Source organism: Humulus lupulus, chromosome 8 (genome assembly GCF_963169125.1).
Source record: "Humulus lupulus chromosome 8, drHumLupu1.1, whole genome shotgun sequence".
NCBI lineage: Eukaryota > Viridiplantae > Streptophyta > Magnoliopsida > Rosales > Cannabaceae > Humulus > Humulus lupulus.
In genome coordinates, this window is record NC_084800.1 from 17480463 (window position 1) to 17501690 (window position 21228).

General features: G+C 37.6%; 2 protein-coding genes across 3 annotated transcripts; both read left to right on the plus strand.

Annotated features, from left to right (window-relative positions):
* Window positions 1-1114: 1114 nt before the first annotated feature.
* Window positions 1115-6877, plus strand: LOC133794858 (pyrophosphate--fructose 6-phosphate 1-phosphotransferase subunit beta). Its single transcript, XM_062232285.1, has 16 exons — window positions 1115-1373; window positions 1615-1776; window positions 1865-1986; window positions 2197-2250; window positions 2342-2448; window positions 2709-2814; window positions 3483-3546; window positions 3670-3758; window positions 4262-4393; window positions 4511-4681; window positions 4771-4886; window positions 5432-5543; window positions 5702-5786; window positions 5968-6012; window positions 6189-6257; window positions 6465-6877. The coding sequence occupies exons 1-16, from the start codon at window positions 1196-1198 to the stop codon at window positions 6539-6541; spliced, it is 1689 nt and encodes a 562-aa protein (XP_062088269.1). The 5' UTR covers window positions 1115-1195; the 3' UTR covers window positions 6542-6877.
* A 2363-nt stretch (window positions 6878-9240) lies between these two features.
* Window positions 9241-13843, plus strand: LOC133794859 (uncharacterized). Of its 2 annotated transcripts, XM_062232288.1 has the most exons (4): window positions 9241-11243; window positions 11331-12197; window positions 12881-13391; window positions 13474-13842. In XM_062232288.1, the coding sequence occupies exons 1-2, from the start codon at window positions 10668-10670 to the stop codon at window positions 11715-11717; spliced, it is 963 nt and encodes a 320-aa protein (XP_062088272.1). In that variant the 5' UTR covers window positions 9241-10667; the 3' UTR covers window positions 11718-12197; window positions 12881-13391; window positions 13474-13842. The 2 variants fall into 2 exon arrangements, with proteins under 2 accessions (XP_062088272.1, XP_062088270.1); XM_062232286.1 differs by having other exon boundaries at window positions 11331-13391; window positions 13474-13843.
* Window positions 13844-21228: the final 7385 nt, after the last annotated feature.

The window sequence follows — 21228 nt, forward strand, 5'->3', positions numbered from 1 at the left end:
GGACACTTTGGAAGGCTGTGAAAAAAATTGAAAAACGGTTCAGTTTCTTGGTGATACCATGCGACAAACATGATACAAGGGTTAGAGAAACCGAAAGAATGACTGAATCATTCTGCTGTACAATAATGTGAGTGTTCTTATCATTATCTCTATATGAATTCAATTTTAGAAACATGTTCTAGATTTTCTTATATTAATATGTTTGATTTTACATGAAATCCTAAATAAATTTTCCTAACAATGAGTAGTAGAAATGGATTTCTAGGTTGCAAGTGGTGAGGACGCACTGATGGTGATGGTGATGGTGAGATGAAGAGATGGAGACATCGAACATTGTTGAATCACAACATTGAACGAAGCCAACTATTTCTAGACCTCTTTTTTTTATTCCAATTTTTAAGATTTGAAGTTGTAGGTAAATTAAAATTTGAATAATGGTTGATTTTATTGTGTAGATTTTGATATTTGCACATGTTTAGATTTTGATTAAGTAATAGATTTTGTTTAAATTTTTAATTATTTTTATTTTAAATAAAATTTTAATTTAATAATGTTTTATTTAATTTAATTTATTAATTAAAAACTTGAAAGTATTTTGGTTATATTAAAAAAAATTATTAAAATTAGACTTGGGTATTATTTTATTTTATTTTATAAAATATATTGTCTAAAATATCATTTAATAAAAATAGAGTACCTTCTTTTAACTTTTAAAAACAATGTTTTTTTCTTTGGAAAGGGTCTAAAAATAGTTAAAAGAAAAAAAGCTGATCTAACGCTGTCATACCAAACGTAAAAGATTGGTTCGGAGTATGCCTCTCACCTACATTAGAAATGGCCCACACCAACCAGCAGAAGGTTAGGTAACGCTCATTTTATCCAGTGAGGGTTAGAATACCCTAACTTTCTATGTACCATCACAAAGCCCTAATCACGCCCGTTACTTTGTTTTAAAATTCGTTCCAAAACAAAGACTCGTCAAAGCCAATTTACGATTCCGAAATTACCCCGTCGTTTAACTGCCAACCAAACCCAAGGGCGGAGAGCCCAATGTCTAAATGACATTATTACCCTTTTCAACAATAAATATAAAAGCTATGGTCCTCGCAGGACCGGATTTTGATTCCACACTCTCTCACTCAGTTACACTGAAAGATCTCTCCGAGGTATATTGTGTATTATTAGGTCTAAACAAATGGCTGCGGCATTGGTTGCTAACGGCGATATCCCGGCGCCGGCCACAGGCCGAGTTGCCTCCGTCTACAGCGAGGTCCAGGCGAGTCGCATCGACCACACCCTCCCTCTCCCTACCGTGCTCAGAAACCCCTTCAAGATCGTCGAAGGACCACCTAGTTCCGCGGCTGGCAATCCAGGTATTGGATCCACAGTTTTTCGTCGATTAAATTGGTTCTGTACACTATGATCTGTTACGAACACTTCCAATCTTTGTTTGGTTGATGGAAAAATTGCCGGAAAATAGTTAAATTAGGAAACCAAGAAATTTGTAGGTTTCGACTTAGTTTTAGTAAAACATAGCAATTTTTTTTTTAAATAATATAAATTTCTGCGGCTTCTCGTTTTCATGTGGTTGTGTTTTTCTTTTTATGTTTTCAGATGAAATCGCAAAGCTTTTTCCACAACTTTTCGGCCAGCCATCTGCCTTGGTGGTGCCGAGCGATTCTGACTCTAACGATTCGCAGAAAAAGTTGAAAATTGGTGTCGTTTTGTCGGGAGGCCAGGCACCTGGAGGGCACAATGTCATTTCTGGAATTTTTGGTGAGAATTTTTTGTTATCATAATTCGTTTTGTTGCAGTTAATAGTGTCCAGTATGGTTGAGTTCATTCATTCTGTGCTTCCTGGTAGATTACTTGCAGGAGCGTGCTAAAGGCAGCGTATTGTACGGTTTCAGGGGAGGTCCAGCTGGAATCATGAAGGGCAAGTATGTGGAACTTACACCAGAATATATTTACCCGTACAGAAACCAGGTGAGAGTTTGGACTATGGTTTGGTTTTGTCATTTATGCAGTGGAGGTCCATGATCATGTGTAAAGATAGCTGCTTCTGAGTGTTCTAATTTTCTCAGAAGATATAGCGCATCCATTCTATTCTAGTGATTTATACAAAATTCATACATGCGACTGCTGGCATTTTAACCAAGATATTGTATTTAATTGGAGAAAATTTTCTTTTATCAGGGTGGTTTTGATATGATATGTAGTGGAAGAGATAAGATTGAAACTCCAGAGCAGGTGACTTTTTTTTCTTTCTTCACAGTTTCATGTTAAGTTTTATTGACACATTAAGTTCATAATAAATTGTTAAAATGGATTTTCCTTTTAGTTTCAACAAGCTGCAGATACTGCCGCGAAGCTTGATTTGGATGGACTTCTTGTTATTGGTGGGGATGACTCGAACACAAATGCCTGCCTCCTTGCTGAGAATTTCAGGTATATAACTAATTTTTTTCTTTCTAGAAAAATCTTGCTTGGCAGATGGAACTGTTGCCTGTATTTGTCTCCATATGTCATTCATGTAATCCATGAATCCATCTATTTTTTAGGTGCTTGTATCAGTGTATGGGACCCATCCAAATAGAATTTAGGGATTCTTTATCTAACAGTTCGACAGGGTCACAGGAGTCTTGCCTTTAACGCTGTTTCGTTGGTTTGTTTAACACAGTTTGGTTTTTTTTCTTTTGTTCAACCAGGGGAAAGAATTTGAAAACTCAGGTGATTGGGTGTCCAAAAACCATTGATGGTGACTTGAAATGCAAAGAAGTCCCAATAAGTTTTGGGTTTGATACTGCTTGCAAGGTGACTGCAACTAAAAGAAATTTTTTATTACTTGAACCCTTAAATTTCTTTGTGGTCCTTTCCATATATCGTGTAGGAAATTTTGGAGCAGCAATCTTTATTTTTTAGCAGATACGAACTTGAACCCCACTAGCTTGAAAATTTTATCCATGTACCTGATGATAATTTTATTTGTTGAAGCATTTTTTTTTTCACTGCCACTGGGTTATATTTATATTCCTAGAATCATCTTATTTACTTGCTAATTCATTATGGTCATGAACTTATGAATTTACTTTAAGCATCAACCTTTACATGTTAAGAGAAGGAACTTCTCATAGAAAATTGTTTGCAGATCAGTTGGTTAATTGTTGTGTGGGCCATCAACTATAACTAGCAAGAAAGTTTGGTGATGCTGTGTTTGATGAAATAAAGTATATTATTCAATGTACCTTGCCCTGCTTAAAAAACTAATTAGGTGTTAAAGTTATTATTCTAACAGGTTTATTTCCTGAGAAATTAAAAAAAAATACTTCATTGGATCATGTATATAATACTGACTTGATTAGCCTAAGTCTGGTTTTGCCTGATTTTCCTTGGCATGAATAGCGTGACACTTTCTATGATATGCAACTAACAGATACACTGAAGGAAACTAATAATAATGTGATGCACTTCATTTTATTCAGATATATGCAGAAATGATTGGAAATGTCATGATAGATGCCAGATCAACTGGAAAATATTATCACTGTAAGTATGGTGGTTGAAAGTCATGGAACATGTAGTGATTTAGCTTTGAGATTACACTTTAACCCATCTTATCTTTTGATTTGCACTCTACTGTGCTTAACGAAATTTAATTGTCAACTACAGTTGTGCGGCTTATGGGGCGTGCAGCTTCACACATAACACTTGAATGTGCTTTGCAAACTCATCCAAACATTACAATTGTTGGAGAAGAGGTACCTTTGAATGACTTGTCTTGCCTTGTATAGCTGCTCGATTAAAATTTATACAAATGCAGTTGCACATAGATGTTCTGGTATGTAGACAAGGTACAGTGTCTTGATATGGAACACAATTTGAAAAGTTAATTTTGTTTAGTCGGTTCTATTTTTAGAATCAGTATCGTTATGTTAAAGGTGTGTCCACATTGGGTTCAAACTATTAGTATTGACAGTATGCATTACTAAGTTACTGTGACCTTAAAATCTGTTTTTGCTGATTGGTCAATCTTGTAAAATGTCTCCATTTACTGTGACATGGTGCAAACCTGCTTTGCAGCTATCCGCCATTTGAAAGAAAAATTATGAGACCTTGGTATTTCCTATTCATGGAGATATTTAAGATTTCTGTACCGCATTGAAACTTTTTTTGTTAAGCAAAAGTCGTTTGTAGATGAACCTGAAGTACTGTAATAGAGCTCTTTAAAAATATAATCTCATCAGGTATTTATCCTGTGCAGGTTGCTGAGAAGAAGTTGACACTGAAAAATGTTACAGATTACATTGTTGATATAATCTCCAAACGTGCCGAACTTGGTTATAACTATGGTGTCATACTTATTCCTGAAGGTCTAATTGATTTCATTCCAGAGGTAAAATTCTTGATCATATTGCTTTGTAAATTTATTCTTCATTTTTTGTTTGTATATATTTTGACCCACATTACAGTCAATTGACATGTACTTTTTTGTAACTTTTGCAATTTGCAGGTGCAACAACTTATCGCCGAACTGAATGAAATTCTGGCCCATGAGGCTGTCGATGAAGATGGGCAATGGAAAAAGAAACTTACTGATCAATCATTACAGCTTTTTGAATTTTTACCTTCAGCAATCCAAGAGCAGTTGATGCTTGAAAGAGATCCTCATGGAAATGTTCAGGTATGTGCTATACATTACATTCAACTATTTCATTTGTACTGTTCTGGATATATTTTGCAGTATTGTTCATGTACAGTTATTTTCATTAGGTTGCCAAAATAGAGACAGAGAAGATGCTTATTCAAATGGTTGAAACTGAATTGGAGAAAAGGAGTCAAGCAGGTGCATACAAAGGTGGATTCCAAGGACAGTCTCACTTTTTCGGGTATTTAATGTCTTTAGCCTAAATTAATTGAGAAAGTATATTAGATGTTCTTTTTATACACTTCAATTTAATGCATGTCCTTTTTTTAAGCTAAAGGGCTTCTGTATATATTAAATATATCCATAAAGATAATTCTATTATTTATGGATAGATATACTAAGTGCTAACTTCAGTTACATACTGAATATATTACTTTTTATAGCGGGTCTGTCTAAATTTACATATTGCTATAAAATTTGAAATTAGGACACGACTTATATGAAACTTAAAATCTGGCCATTTTTCTGAAAGCCCCAAATAGCTATCATTAATTTGAGTCGCAAGTTCCAGTTATCAATGTCGCATGGCATTTTAATTTAGCTCATTGAGTTTGAGGATTTGCTTGCGAGATCTTGTTGACAACCTTGACTCAAACCAATGGGCACAATTGTCTCGTAGCTTTACCACACATTATTAGAAATATAAATTTGTTAGAAAAGTAATGAAGCTTTAAAATTGCTGGAATGTGGACGTTAAAATCACCCTTGCTATCTTTCAATGTGCAGGTATGAAGGAAGATGTGGTCTGCCAACTAATTTTGATTCTACCTATTGTTATGCATTGGGTTATGGTGCAGGAGCTCTCCTTCACAGTGGGAAAACTGGATTGATATCATCGGTTTGTGTCTTATTTTCCCCTATCCCCTTCATTTTTACCCTTTTTCTAATAGTTTCTTTCTAGTATGTTCTTGTTTCCAGTTATTTTATATTTTGTTATCCTGAGAAGTTCAATAACTGGACTGTTTTCTCTTTATTGTTTCCTGCCTCATTATACAGGTGGGGAATTTGGCTGCTCCAGTTGAAGAATGGACCGTTAGTGGGACAGCCTTAACTGCACTAATGGACGTGGAGAGAAGACATGGTACTACTGCAACCTTTATTTATGCATTCAGACAGTAATTATCATCCATCAAAGTTCTCTGCCATCTGTAAATAAAAGTTTGCAAGGATAATTTTGGACAAATATTTGAAAATTTCTGCTCACTGCCCTTCTTGATGTTTCGTTTCTTATTTGAAATTTATGGAAATCTCATGTCTTTCAGGAAAGTTTAAGCCTGTGATCAAGAAGGCCATGGTGGAGCTTCAAGGTAATATCTTAGAAGCAGACTATTTACTTTGGTATATGGATTAGGTCATTTGCACAAGTTATCTCAATTACTGCTTCCTTAGTTGCGGTGCGAATGATAGGTCTGTCTATTAGATTTGCTTAGCTCCTCAAATCTTTCCCCTTAGCCGTTTCTAATGATTTAAATGGATTTTTCAGGTGCACCATTTAAGAAGTTTGCATCCTTACGAGACGAGTGGGCCCTCAAGAATTGTTATATCAGTCCCGGTTAGTAATGAATCTGATAGTTGCTAAATGTTTCATATGAGTTTATGCCAATATGGATCCTGGCATTTTCAGAATAACTGAATAGTAAAATGATAGTACTTGTTTTGTCTTGCGGACCACGAACCAGCAATGCCTATAAACATTTGATATTCTTATGGTTTATTATTCGTACTCTTAACTAGTTGTCTTCCAAACTTGTGAGTGCAGGTCCTATTCAATTTGTTGGCCCATCATCAAATGCAACTAATCACACTCTACGCTTGGAACTCGGTGCGCAAGTGTAGGATTATTAGTGTCTTCTTATTTTTATAAACGAGAGGGAAAGGAACTGAAATGCTCTCTGCATCATCAAGATAAATTGCTTTTGATGTTTTTCGGCAGATGTGAGATTGTTCTGCTTAATGTAGGCTCTCCAAACTTTTTTTTCCTATTCTGAAATTTCAATTAGGTGGGATTTCTCCCCCCCTGCTCTATTTGGGACGAACTAGTTTTGAGTTTTGACTGCCCTTAAGGTGCAGGTTAATCACCTGTGTTGGTTTTCTTGTGTAATGTCACTTCTGTAAGAGCACGAAAAAATAACATCAATAATAAAAATATTAGAAATGTGAGATTTTAATGGAGATTTAAGATCTGTTGCTATTGATTACTTGACTTCGAGTGACATTTGTGTCGGCCATCGAGTACTACCAGAAAGTACTTGATAGTAGTAGTAGTAGTAGTAGTATTGGGTTTTAGGAAAGTTGGTGAAGGTATAGTTCTCAATGAGTAGTGTATGTAAATCTATGATACATACGTGGATTAGGTTATTACTTAATTATTTTATAATTTTAGAAATATTATAAATTATTAGTGAGGAAAAAAAGAAAAGAAAATATTTAGTATGCCTCAATTTTTGTTCTACTTTCCTAGTTGATCCAATAAATTCTATTTCTTTTAAGTAACTCGTGAATTATGTTTCCTTCCTTTTTGAGTATGATACCGAATATCATGATTTATTTATTGAAATGGGGAGAAAAAGGATGCACTTGCTAGTCATATGAAAATTACTATTTTATTTATTATCTTTAATTTTAATAATAATTAATGAAGGTTATTTGATAATTTATTGAGTTATTTGTGCCTGTTTCATTTTCTCTTTTACTTTTGAAAAAGTAAATTCAATGTAAAAAAAAAAAAGAAAAATTGGTGGGTCCACTTCTACTTTTCCCCTTTCACTTTTCTTTTTTCATTCATTTTGTTACCAAACACAATCATTTTAACGTTTCCTCTCACTTTTTCAGTATAACAAACTCAATGGCAAATTTTGTGACGATGTAATGATATTTTACTCGTACAGAAAATTTGAGTTTGAATAGTTAGAAGAAACGATATACAGTAAAATCTCCTAGTTACCCGTATAGTTATAAAAAAAATTATTTATTGTTCGCGCCTATAGAAAATATGATTTCACGTAGAACTAATTGATTTAATATTAAATATATTTATATATAGGCTATCTTTTACGTACACAAATTTTATAATAAAATTATGAGTAATTAGCGGTAAAATTCCTCCATCTTTACTTTCTTATATACTTAAACCCCAATTTTTTTTTCAACGGTGAAACTTTAATATCCACGATTCCGTTAGTAATTCTAAGATCTCCGATTATTGTAGTCTTTAACTGCCAATGAAGATACACGTGTCCATAATTTATTGGCCCACATATTAAATACTAATATCATGTCATAGAAAATTAATAAAAATTATAAAAATATATATATAAAAATAAAATTTTCATATTTATTTAAAATAAAAGAAATAACATTAAACTCTTTTTCTTCTTCTCTTCTTCTTCTCGCTGAAATGTGAGATGAACACCCAAATTGAAACCCAAAATTTTACAAATCTTACATCAATAAACAACATATTAACCCAAAATTTATAATAAAACATGAATTATTACAATAGATTAACACCAAAAGCTCAGATTTTAACTCCTACATACCCATGAAATCTAGATTTCAACGAAAACCCACTCATGAAATGAAACTCAGATTTCGTTGCCTTACTTTCTGCTGCCCAGTTCCCCATTCTCTCGCCCAGCAAGCTTTGGCCCACCCAAAGCCCAGATTTCTCGTCGAATCACCAAACCCGAGCACCTGAGCTTCAGCCCCCGACCCTTCAAAACCCCAACCCATGAACCCCAACCCAACCATGAATCGTGAGTTGCTGGGCTAAAAAATGATGAGGCAAAGGCAGAGAAGGAGGCCTAGCCATGGATCGCGGGTTGCTGGGCTCGAAAACGTCGAGGCAAAGGCGGAGATGGAGGCTTAGCCATGGATCGCAAATCATGTTGGGCTTGGAAACATCGAGGCAAAGGCGAAGAAGAGGAAGGAAAGAAGAAGAAAAAGAAGAAGCGGGGAAGATAGAGAGAAATATTATTTAGGGTTTTGTTTTTAATTTTAATACATATTTTTAGTTTTTAAAGTTTTTAAGTAATTTTTTTAATTTTAATTAATCTTTTTTAAATTAAAATGATTTTTATTTTTTTTATTTAAAATAATTGAAAAATTATGACATGGCATTGTAGTTTAATATGTGACCCAATAAATTATAGAGACGTATATCCTTGTTGGCAGTTAATAGCTACAACAAATGGATATCTTAGATTTGCTAACGAAATCGTGAATTAAGACGTTTCATTGTTGAAAAAAAATTGAGGATTAAGTGTATAAAAATGTAAAGATAAGGATGTTGAATGTATTGTATTTTACATGGAAATTAATATATTTTATCAATTATTATTTAGTTTAGATTTAAATGTGTATATATTTCTAACATTTTAAAGTTATAATCTACTTATAGTAATAAAATATGTTAGTCCCAATAATATTACTATAAAGCAATTTTACTATATTTATTAACAAATTTTGTGACGATGTAATGCTATTTTACTCCTACGGAAAATTTGAGTTCGAATAGTAAGAAGAATAATATAAAGTTAATATTATTTAATATATATATATAAAGGGCAATTTCACTATTTATGCATAATAGTGGGTATAATTACTAAATAATACCAGCACTAATAAGTTTTTCAAATTGGTGCTAAACTTTCAACAAGTACCAAAAATACCCCTCTCATTTTTTTTCCACTCAAATTTTTTCCCACACAAACTCTCTCATTCTCTCAGTCTCTCAATCCCGAAACCACTCTCATATCTGCAGAAACTCTCTCATTTTTTCCCAAACCCAATTCGAAGGAAACCCAAAAACCCCCAAAAACGAAGGAAACCGTCGATCTCAGGCTCCATTTTCTCTTCTCCGGCATCGGTTGTCAAACCCATCGAGCCAACGGCGACAAAGAAGCTCGAAACCCACGTTGTCGAACCGGTCGAACCCATCGAACCCATTTCTCATTAAGGTATATTCTTGAACCCTCGTGATTATTTTTGTTGTTTTGATTCCTTTGAATCTTGTGGTGTGGAATGGGTATGGTAGTTCTTTGGTCTGAGTTTTTCTGTGGTTTTTTCTGGGTTTGAACCAGTAGCTCGATAGGTTCGATGAAGGTTTGATAGAAGCTCGATGTTATCCATGGTAATATATGAAACTAGCTCGATAGGCTCGATTATGGTTCGATAGTAGGCTCGATATGGTAGTTTGAATGGTTCGATGGTGGATCGATAAGAGCTTGATGGATATGTGGTATTAGGTTAAAAGGGCTCGATAGGTTCGATAAGGTTCGATAGAAGCTCGATGTTATCCATGGGTAATATATGAAACTAGCTCAATTATGGTTCGATAGTGGGCTCGATAGGGTAGTTTGAATGGTTCGATGGTGGATCGATAAGAGCTCAATGGATCTGTGGTATTATGTTAAAAGGGCTCGATAGGTTCGATAAGGGTTCGACAGTAGGCTCGATGGATCTGTGGTATTAATAAACAGGGCTCGATAGGTTCGATAATTGACTCGATGATTTTTTATGTAGACATATTTTGCTTAGCTCGATAGGCTCGACACTGGCTCGATAGTGTATGTTTCAGCTCGAGTATAGCTCGATGACAGCTTATTTCAGTTTTTTGATGAAATTATTTTGAATTTTTTCCTGATTATGTTTAACATTCTGTTTTCTTACCAAATTTTTTTCATGTGTTGTTGCAGATGCCTAAGTTGCTTGTTCCGTTCAGTGATCACTTTCCTGGTCGAGTGACATATCGGGGTAGTAGTACTCTAATCACATTAAGACCAGGTTTTTGGAGCTCGGGCTGCTTGAAAGGGCTAAGGAATTCCCTTTCAAGCAATTCTTTTTGGCTTCGGAGTTTAATTTCTTCGGAGTCTTAGTGCATCAACTATTGCTGAGGAAAATCGCCAGCAACAACGAAGATGAGGTGCATTTTTTCTTGGGGTCGAAGTCTTGTAGATTCGGCATGGGAGAGTTTGCCCTGGTGATGGGGTTGGATTTCAGTACCTTCCCGTCACCAGAAGAGTTGGAAGGGCGTAATCTCAGTGACCGGTTGATAAAGGAGTATTTCAACGATACTGAGAAAGTAAAGCTCTCACAAGTGGACCATGCTTTCAAGACTTGTACGGTTGTGGAAGATGTGTACAAGCTTGGTCTATGTCTGTTTGTTGAGGGGGTTCTGAATGCCATTGAGGGCAAGTTGCACATTTGGCAAGATATTCTAAAAATTGTTGAGAATGTAGAGTACTTCTTCAGCTATCCATGGGGGAAGTACTCTTATAGGAGGCTATTGCATTCTTGTAAGAAGGACATGGTGAAGCAAAATGCCAACTATGATGCCAAGGTGCAGCAAGAGTCCAAGTACAGTATGTATGGTTATGCCCCGGCCTTACAGTACTGGGCATATGAGGCTATCCAGCAGCTTGCGGTGGAGCTTGTTGTGAGCTCGGGAAACATGTTCCCGAGGATGCTTAGTTGGTTGCATCGGAGGAACAAGGATTTCACCAAATCCATCATCGCATCGATATTATTGAAGAAGAATGTAAGTTATGTTTTTTTTTTTTTTTTTATCTATATGCTTATCTTTTATCATTATTTGAGTTAACCAAATGTTTTATGTTGTTTGCAGTTGATTGTTCTTTCGATGTTGAAGCCTCGACTAGCAGAAAAAGACTATTACTTGTCTTTGACTGAGGGAGATCTTCCCCTTTATCCTGGGCTTGGCCAGGATCCCTCGGAGACTGATGAGGAGGAGGATGCGACTTTTGAGAAAATCGCGGAGATAGTTTCTCAGGCAGCCAAGATATTTGTTGATGCTGCCTCGGGGGAGGAGGTTGCAGGTCCCACCCCTCCTATTGCCCCAGCCTCAGCCTTCGCCCCAACATCAGCCCCAGCCTCAGCCTCAGCCTCAGCGTCAGCCCCAACACCAGCCTCAGCCTCAGCCCCTGAGCTCGCTGACTTGATTGAGCGGTTGGACAGAGTCGAGGGTCGACAGGAGACCCTCCTGAAGAACTAGTCAGTGATCTTGCACGTAGTCAGTCAAATCCTGACATTTATTAAGGAGAAACCGAGGGGCTCCAATGAAGATTCAGACTCAGAGTCATTGGATATTCCTCTAGACTATGTTGATGATCCAACCACGACTCTTACCATCATTGTGACACCTGATGCTGGGACTCCGGGAGTCGTTATTGTCAACCCTGAGGATGTTGCTGAGGTTTAGTTTAAGAGGGCTAGACGCCAAAGACGCAAGCCAGATTGGTTTGAGGACTACACCGATCCCACGAGGAAAAGACCTCGCACTGATGCAGCTACACAGGAGGCTACACAGGTGCTGGACCCTCCCAAGAAGCCAGATCCCAAACAGTATAGGACAATGTGCAAGTGGCTACTTGGAGACATGCCCAACAAGACCCCGCGGGATGTAAAGACTGGGAGTCACGGTCCAGCGTGGTTTCTGACGTTGAAGACACCCCAGTCGTGGCTCAATGATGGGGTAAGCCATTTATACCTAATGACTCGATAGTGGTAGAAATTATGGACTATTTTCAATTTTACATGTTTTATTTTTACTGACTCGATATGAGCTCGATGATAGCTCGATATGAGTTCAATAGGAGTTTGATGGGAGCTTACAGGATCGATGTGAGCTCGATAGGAGTTCGATAGGGATGTTAAAATAAGGTTGCTCTTTACAGTTTCAGATTGGCTCGATGTGAGCTTGATGGAGCTCGATAAGAGTTCGATAGGGATGTTAAAATAATGTTGTTCTTTACTGTTTCGGATTGGCTCGATGTGAGCTTGATGGAGCTCGATAGTAGTTCGATAGTGGAGTTAAAATAGGGTTGTTCTTTACTGTTTCAGATTGGCTCGATGTGAGCTCGATGGAGCTCGATAGTAGTTTGATAGTGGAGTTAAAATAGGGTTGTTCTTTACTGTTTCAGATTGGCTCGATGTGAGCTCAATAGGGATGTTAAAATAGGGTTGTTCTTTACTGTTTTAGATTGGCTCGATGGATCTCGATAGGAGTTCGATATGGATATTAAAATAGGGTTGTTCTTTACTATTTGAGAATAGCTCGATGTGAGCTCGATAGTAGTTCGATGCGAGCTCGATGGAGCTCGACAACAGCAATTTATGATGGTCTTTGCTAATTTTTTTATCATACTCTCTTTGTAGCATATTGATGCAGCAGAACACATGCTTCGTATGCGTCGCAAGTATTTCCCCAATATATATCGACAGAATGTAGTTGTGATAAACATTTATTTCTCACAAGTGATACTTGCCCGATATGATCAGTACAAGAAAATAGTCGACAAAACAAAGTATACTTGCAATGCTGACGTTATGTCCATGTTGACCGGCATCGAGCAGCAGTTTCTGGCATCTTGGGGAGGAGTTGAGGATGTATATTGGTGCCAGAACTATGGACAACAACATTGGTTTTTCATTGAGGCTTCCATTTCTAGTTAGACTCTGACTGTTTACGATTGGACAACTCGGTGATTAGTGACGCAAAGCTTGAGGAAATTATGAGTCCATGGCGCTTTTTGCTTCCTTCTCTATTAATGTAGAGTAAACTGTTTACTGATAGCTTGATGTTGAAGATTCCATCAGCAGGAAACAAGCCGCATCAGTTCACATGGCATCGCAAACAGAAACACGAGCTCACTCAGTCAAAGAGAAGGTAACAAACATCATCTTACTACTAATTTTGTTTCTAACTAAAATTATAGTAATGTGCACTTAATATTTACTTTTTTTTACAGTGGAGATTGTGGTGTGTATGTTGTCAAGCATATTGAGCATCTAATGGTCGGTCTTCCATTGGAAACTATATGCGATGAAAATATGGAGGTGTTTAGGAACAAGTGGGCCACAGACTTGTGGTATCAAAATTTGTTACCTTGATGATTGTATATATATAGGGTCTTTACATGTACAGTTTCTTGTTCACATTTTCTTATAACTTTCATGGGTTGTTATTGAGCTAATATCAAGCTATATGGAACTGTTATCGAATTATCAAAATTTGTTACCTTCATGATAATCTTGTATACGGGGTCTTTACATGTACAGTTTCGAACTGTTATCATTTTTTTTTATAACTTTCATGGGCTATTATCGAGCTAATATCAAGTTATATCGAACTTTTATTGAATTGTTATTGAGCAATATCATTTTCATATCGAACCATTAACATAACTTTCAAGAAAAATCAAATAAAAAGAGTTTATTAATACAACAAGTTCAAATGGGAAAAAAGAGTTTAAAGCCTAGCTTTGCATGTAGCCCTTGTTGGAAAAACTTATACATGATCTTTATTTATTTTCATGTATATCTAATATTAAACAAATTAATACGAGATAGCCTAAAACATGTTTCTAAAATTGAATTCAAAGAGAAACAAATAATATAATACTTACAGTATACGCAGCGAAATTAAGAGTCCTTCCTTCAGTTTCTCTAACTCTTGTATCCTCTCTGTCGCAGAGTATTATCAAGAAACTGAACCGATCTTCTATTTTCTTCACGATCTTCCAATGTATCCTTAGAACCACCTAGACTAGTGTGGGCAATTCTCAACACATGAGATAGATATAGAGAGAAGAAGAGAAAATAACAAAGTGGCTTAGAAAAGGACTTGTGTTTAGAGAGAATATAAAACTATCAGAAAATCTGACTTGTGACTTATCTATCGTCTCTTTAAGCACTCCTTTTATAGACTCAATTAGGCCATTTAATTTAATTAAAAAATAAATAAAATAATAGCCATTTTGAAGCCCTAGGTCGAAATTATCATGGGCTATAGGCCCGTGAAATTTCCCATTTAATTATAAGCCCATTGGACTTAAAATCAAGGCCTGTATTATTTTCTATTGATTTAATTAATTAAATAATTATTTAAATCCTTTATCAAATTAATTATTTATAATTTGAACCTTGATTTAAATTTATTTATTAATTTAGATACCACTTTATCTTAATTAATAAATCTGCCATAATTTCTCTTTTCTTCTCAAAATTATACAACTCTGTGAAACTATCCAAAATTGACCTGGTCAACTTTGATAATTCTAATTGATAATTAAATCAATTAATTGAGACTATCTAGATGATTTTATCCAAGGTACAATGGGGACCATGGGCCTATGAAATCAAGCTCCAATAAGTTATCATAAATCTAACAAATAAATTTACTAACTTATTAATTCCTCGTGACTCCACTATAGACTTGGAATTGCACTCTTGAATTCATAGAACGCTCTATAACAAATATAGATACGCTATTAATTATCCATTGTTACAACCATAATTGTCACTCAATCCTCTATAGACGGTCTACAATGAGACAGGACTAAAATACCGTTTTACCCCTCATTGTATTTTATCCTTAAAACACTTAGTTCCTTGTAAATGATATTTCAGTAAACTAATTTAATTACTGAAATGAGATCTCTATCATTTAACACCTTGAACCAAACTAAAAGGAAACCATCGTTTCACTTCTTCATCAGAAGCTATAGATGTTCATATCTATGATTAACACTCCCACTCAATTATACTACCGAGTTCCCAAGATGTAAGTATGGGCTAGTCCGTAGGGTAAGCTGGTAACGAACAAGTCAAAGAACTCAAATAATACAATTAGTTAGAATACTAACCACTCAGAATTGAGATTGAATTGACCTATGGTCAACTATATGATATGACTAGAACAGATAATAACGGTATGTTTACTTATCTTATCAACTGTCAATATCGGTCCTGTCCGATGTAACAAATACATCCGATCTTATCTACTTTGCTAATGTTTTGGAAAGAACATAACACTGTAATGTGTAAGTAGATCATATCGTAGATTGGCAAGTCAGTGTAAATCCGTTGCACTGACTAATCTTAGGACTAACTTATTTTTGAACATATAATCATATTCATATTCCACTGTGATTACGTCACTATAAATAAGATTAGCTATATGCTCGGGATTTAATAGAAGTTTATATTAAACAAATAACCATGAAAATAAAACATGTGAGCAAAGCGATTGACCAAGTCAAAAAATGATTTCTATTCTTTTATTGATAATAAAATGAGATTACAAAGAATTTGGGTTTTAATTAGGGCATAAAACCCCAACAGCCCTGTTGTGGCCAAGACCACCACACATGCTACACTTGCGCTCTTTGCGAATGATTTCTCCATTCGATGGAGTGCGGTTTGTCTTCCTTCTTCCCACCTTATTCTTCTTCGGTCGACCAACTGGTTGTTTTTCAACGGGAACCCCAACTTGTATTTTCTCTATGTTCTAGGGAACTTCCCAATCATCCTCGTTGCCAGTTGGGTAAATTGTTTCTTTGTAAGACTCCCTCCACATCTCAGTAGTGTAATATGGTGAACACAGTGAGTAAATGTTGACACTGCGCAACATGGCCGCAGCCACACCATGAACACAAGGGTAACCCATTATGAAAGGTTCAAGAAGCAACAACCTCCTGTTTTTTAGGGCAGTGCAGATCCTGCCAAGGCAGAACAATGGATGAGCATGATTACCACTATCCTTGACTTTATGAGGGTAGCTGGTAATGAGAAGGTGGCCTGTGACACCTATATGTTTCGGGAGGATGCCCGGATTTGGTGGGAGGTAATTACCCAGACCAAGAATGTTAATGCCCTGAGTTGGGAGGAGTTTCAGACCTTGTTTAATGAAAAGTACTACAATGATGCTATCAGGGCAGGTAAAGCTGAGGAGTTCATCAGGCTACTTCAGGGAAGTTTTTCAGTCACTGAGTACGCCTTGAAATTTGATCGTTTGGCAAAGTTTGCCAAGGAACTGGTGCCCACTGATGGGACCAGGAGAGAGAGATTCCTTCAGGGGCTATAGCCCAGATTAGCCCGTGATGTTCGTATCACCACTATGGTTGGGGTTACTACCTATGCACAGGTGGTTGAGAAGGCACTCACAGCTGAGAGTGCAAAGATCAAGATTTGGCGTGACAGTGCAGCCAGAAAGGATTTTAGGAGGACAGTTCCTCCATTTGTGGGTTCTGGTAGGGGTGTAAGCCCTAGTGATCAGAAGAGGAAGGTTTCTGACACATTCCCAGTTCCAAGTCCTGACAGGCAGCCCCATGGTATTACAATGGGTCGTCCAGGGGGTAGTGAAGCCTAGAAGACTCGTCCTGAATGCCCTAGATGCAAGAGGCATCATTTGGGAGAGTGTAGGGCAAAGGCCTGCTACTTGTGTGGAGCAGTGGGTCATTTTAAGAAGGATTGCCCTCAAGTAAGAAAAGAAGAACCCAGGAAGGCGGACAGCTCGGCCCCATCTCGAGTGTTCGCATTGACTCAAGCAGAAGCTGAGGCGTCTCCCTCAGTTGTTACAGGTCAACTTCTTAGTGCTGGAACCCCTTATAATGTCTTGATTGATTCTGGTGCTACACACTCTTTTGTTGCTAGTAGTGTTATTGATAGACTGTGTAGGCCTTGTGATTTTTATGCTGTGGGGTTTGGTACTTTGTTACCCACTGGAGAGTTAGTGGTATCCAGGAGATGGGTCAGATCTTTGCCAGTGACAGTGGAGGGCTGAGAGTTGTCAATGGACTTAATAGAGTTAGTTATGATTGACTTTGATATGATATTGGGTATGGATTGGTTGGCAAAGTATGGGGCAACCATTGATTGCAGAAGGAAGATGGTCACCTTTGAGCCTGAAGGTGAGGATCCTTTTGTGTTTGTTGGTGCTGTGCATGGACCTCGCATTCCTATAATTTCTGTGTTGAGGTCCAGGGATTTATTGCAAAGAGGTTGCATTGGATTCTTAGCCAGTGTGGTTGATACCACTCAGGTCATGCCAGTGAGGCCAGAAGATACTAGACTTGTTTATGAATTCCTGGATGTATTTCTAGAAGATTTGCCAGGGTTGCCACCGCATAGAGAAATTGAGTTCGTTATAGAACTGGCACCAGGGACGGAGCCAGTGTCTAGAGCGCCTTACAGAATGGCCCTGTAACGCCCTGGATAGCCAAGACCGCTACACTGTGTGTTTATAAAGTGCCAGACTTGCTAAACAAGTCATTTAAATAAAATTCGTGTCATTTAAACTATAAAGGAACTAGGGTTTAAAGCATTTTGGTCTCAAAAGCCACATTTTCATTAAAAAGTATTATCTGTTACATGAGATCCCAAAAATATTAAGTTCAAAGACTGTTTACAAAAGTCTCAAGGTTTATATACAACAACCGGCCATACTAAGGCAAAACAAGCAGTTAGGTGATCCCTGTCCTGGTCCACTTCTCGACCGTGGCGGCCGAACCGCTGGCTATGTACATTCCACCTCGGAGCTCTCCACCTCAGGCTTGGTCCAGCTTGCCCTTGCCTTTACCTGCACCACGTGGCACCCGTGAGCCAAGGCCCAGCAAGAAAACTCAACAGCAACAAAGCATGAGCAATTAGCAAACAAGTCAAAATCCCACATTGCATTACATAATCTCAACATGTCATCAATAAATATAATCAAGTATTCCACATACTAGGCATATCAGTTCATAACATACACAGTTCACAAATGATAACTAGGGCTAGCGCCCTCAGGCTGCTCCCTCCGTTATCCCATTGTCCTTGGCTACCAGTGGCCAATCCGCGCCCTGTGCGCCAATATCATGTACGGTACTCTTAGCCCGCTTTTACATGTCCCATGGCGTAATACCAACATTGACACGACACAATTCTCGGGAGCACTTAGTCCCATCTCAATTATACAACCGGGTGCAGTTTTCTTACCTTTCATTTCACTAGTTTCCAATGCCACGAAGCCGCGAGCACGGTCCTCTACCCCGAGCCTCTCCAAAGACCTAATCACAACACAAGTGAAACATCCTTTGTCACTAATCAATCCAAAACTACTTCCTGGAACCAATCCCACACTCTCGAAATTCCCCAAATCTCTAAAACAATGCACCGAAGACATCCCCCGAACCCCCGAAGCAAAGGCTCAAAATTGCAAAATCCTATGTCCTGAAATTGGCCTAGCGCCGCAGCGCCCAGCAAGTTTGAGCCGTGGCGCCCAGCAAGTCAGAGAACTTGCTCTACTCAGAAACAGCCTCGCGCCGCAGCTCGCAAGAACAGCGCCGCGGCGTTCCTTCGCGAGCCCAGAAATCTGGGTTTTCCCCTGCGTTTTTCCCGAACCCAAATCAGTCCAAATCACCCCAAACTCATACCTAAGCCCCAAAACCAACTCAAAACCCCAAATAAACCTTTCAACAACCTACAAACATCATAATATAGCTCAATTATACAACCATTCACAGAATTCACACTTAAATTTCAGACTCAAACACTTAAACCAAGACTTGAGAAAAGTGCAAACCAAACCCTTTAGATTCTTAATCCATAACAGCTACGAAAATTAAACAGGATACACTCTTACCTCAGTCAAGAACCCAGCTTGAATTCTCCTCAACTTTAGCTTCAAATCACCTTCTCTTTTGATTATTCCAACTCTGAATTCATGCAAAACCAGCCACTAACTTGTCTCAATTCATGCTTATCCTCTAAAAATCAGACTTGAAACTTAAACAATTCATAGATAGACCCTTACCTCTGAGAAATCTTGGCCTAGGCTTAGCTTAATTGCCTTGAATCATCAAAATTCTCTTCTTAGGTCTCCCAACTTCAGCTTCCCTCTTCTTCTCCTTTCTTCTATATTTTCCTCCCAATTTCAGCATAAATCAACTTCCTAAGTGTTATACGTGACTAACCTTTCCTCTTAGCTGAAGCTCATCTATTCACTGCCAAAAGACCACTTTATCCCTCCACTAATATCCCTTCCTAACTAAACCTCAAGGGCACACCTGTCTTTTTACTAACATTACAATTCTACTACTTTTCCAACAAAACCTGTTACTCTCTATGGTTACTAACAGTTACGTAGGTTACCAAATCACCAGTTACCATTATCTAACTTTCTAGGACCGTCTTGGCACGTGCATCACATTGATATCACCACACCCACGTGGTACAAATCACATAGCATAATTATCACATAACATAATACACATAGTCATATAACATGCTTTAAATCATAGTCATGCATCTTAATCATTAAAATCACACATAATTCCCATTATGCCTTCCAGGCACACTAATCAAGGCCCTTAAGCCTAATTAGTGAATTTGGGTCGTTACATGCCCCAACTGAGTTAAAAGAATTAAAGGTGCAGTTGCAAGAACTGTTAGATTTGGGTTTTATCAGACCTAGTTTCTCACCTTGGGGTGCGCCAGTTCTGTTTGTGAAGAAGAAGGATGGTTCTCTAAGAATGTGTATTGATTACAGAGAACTGAATAAGCTGACAATTAAGAACAAGTATCATTTGCCAAGGATAGATGATCTGTTCGATCAGTTGCAAGGTAAGAAGGTATTCTCAAAGATTGACCTCCGTTCTGGTTATCATCAGTTGAGGGTCAAGGAGGGAGATATACCAAAGACTGCTTTTCGTACCAGGTATGGGCATTATGAGTTCTTAGTCATGTCATTTGGATTGACTAATGCCCCTGCTGCTTTTATGGATCTGATGAACAGAGTGTTCAAGGATTATTTAGTCTAGTTTGTGATCGTCTTCATCGATGATATTCTGGTATATTCTCAGTCTGAGTCAGAGCATAAGCAGCATCTGAGGTTGGTTCTAAAGAGACTGAGGGAACACAGGCTGTTTGCTAAATTCAAGAAGTATGAGTTCTGGTTATCTCAGGTAACATTTCTTGGGCATATTGTCAGTAAGGAGGGGATTAAAGTAGATCCAGCAAAGATCGAAGCGATCAGAGATTGGCCAAGGCCAAAGAATGCTTCTGAAGTTAGAAGTTTCCTTGGATTGGCAGGTTATTATAGGCAGTTCATGGAAGGGTTCTCAAAAATTGCTAGTGCATTGACTGAGTTGACACGCAAGAGCCAGAAATTTGTGTGGTCAGATAAGTGTGAGAACAACTTCCAGGAACTGAAGCAGAGATTGATTATAGCTCCGGTTCTGAGTCTTCCGACAGATCAGGAGAAGTTTGTGATTTATTGCGATGCTTCCAATCAGGGTTTGGGCTGTGTTTTGATGCAATCAGAAAAAGTAATTGCTTATGCTTCTCATCAGTTGAAGGAGTATGAAAAGAGATATCCCACTCATGATTTAGAGTTGGCGGCAGTGGTCTTTGCTTTAAAGATATGGAGGCATTATCTTTATGGAGAGAAGTGTGAGATCTATACAGACCACAAGAGCCTGAAGTACTTCTTCACCTAGAAAGATTTGAATATGAGGCAAAGGCGTTGGCTGGAGTTAGTAAAAGATTATGATTGTGAGATCCATATCATCCAGGAAAAGCTAACGTGGTAGCAGATGCTTTAAGCCGGAAGGGTCCGGGACAAATTCATGGTATGAGGCTGATAGCCAAAGAGTTAGCAGATGATATGACCAGAGCTGGTATAGAGTTGCTGGTGGACCAGTTGGCTAATATTACGCTATAGTCTACGCTGTTGGAGAGAATCA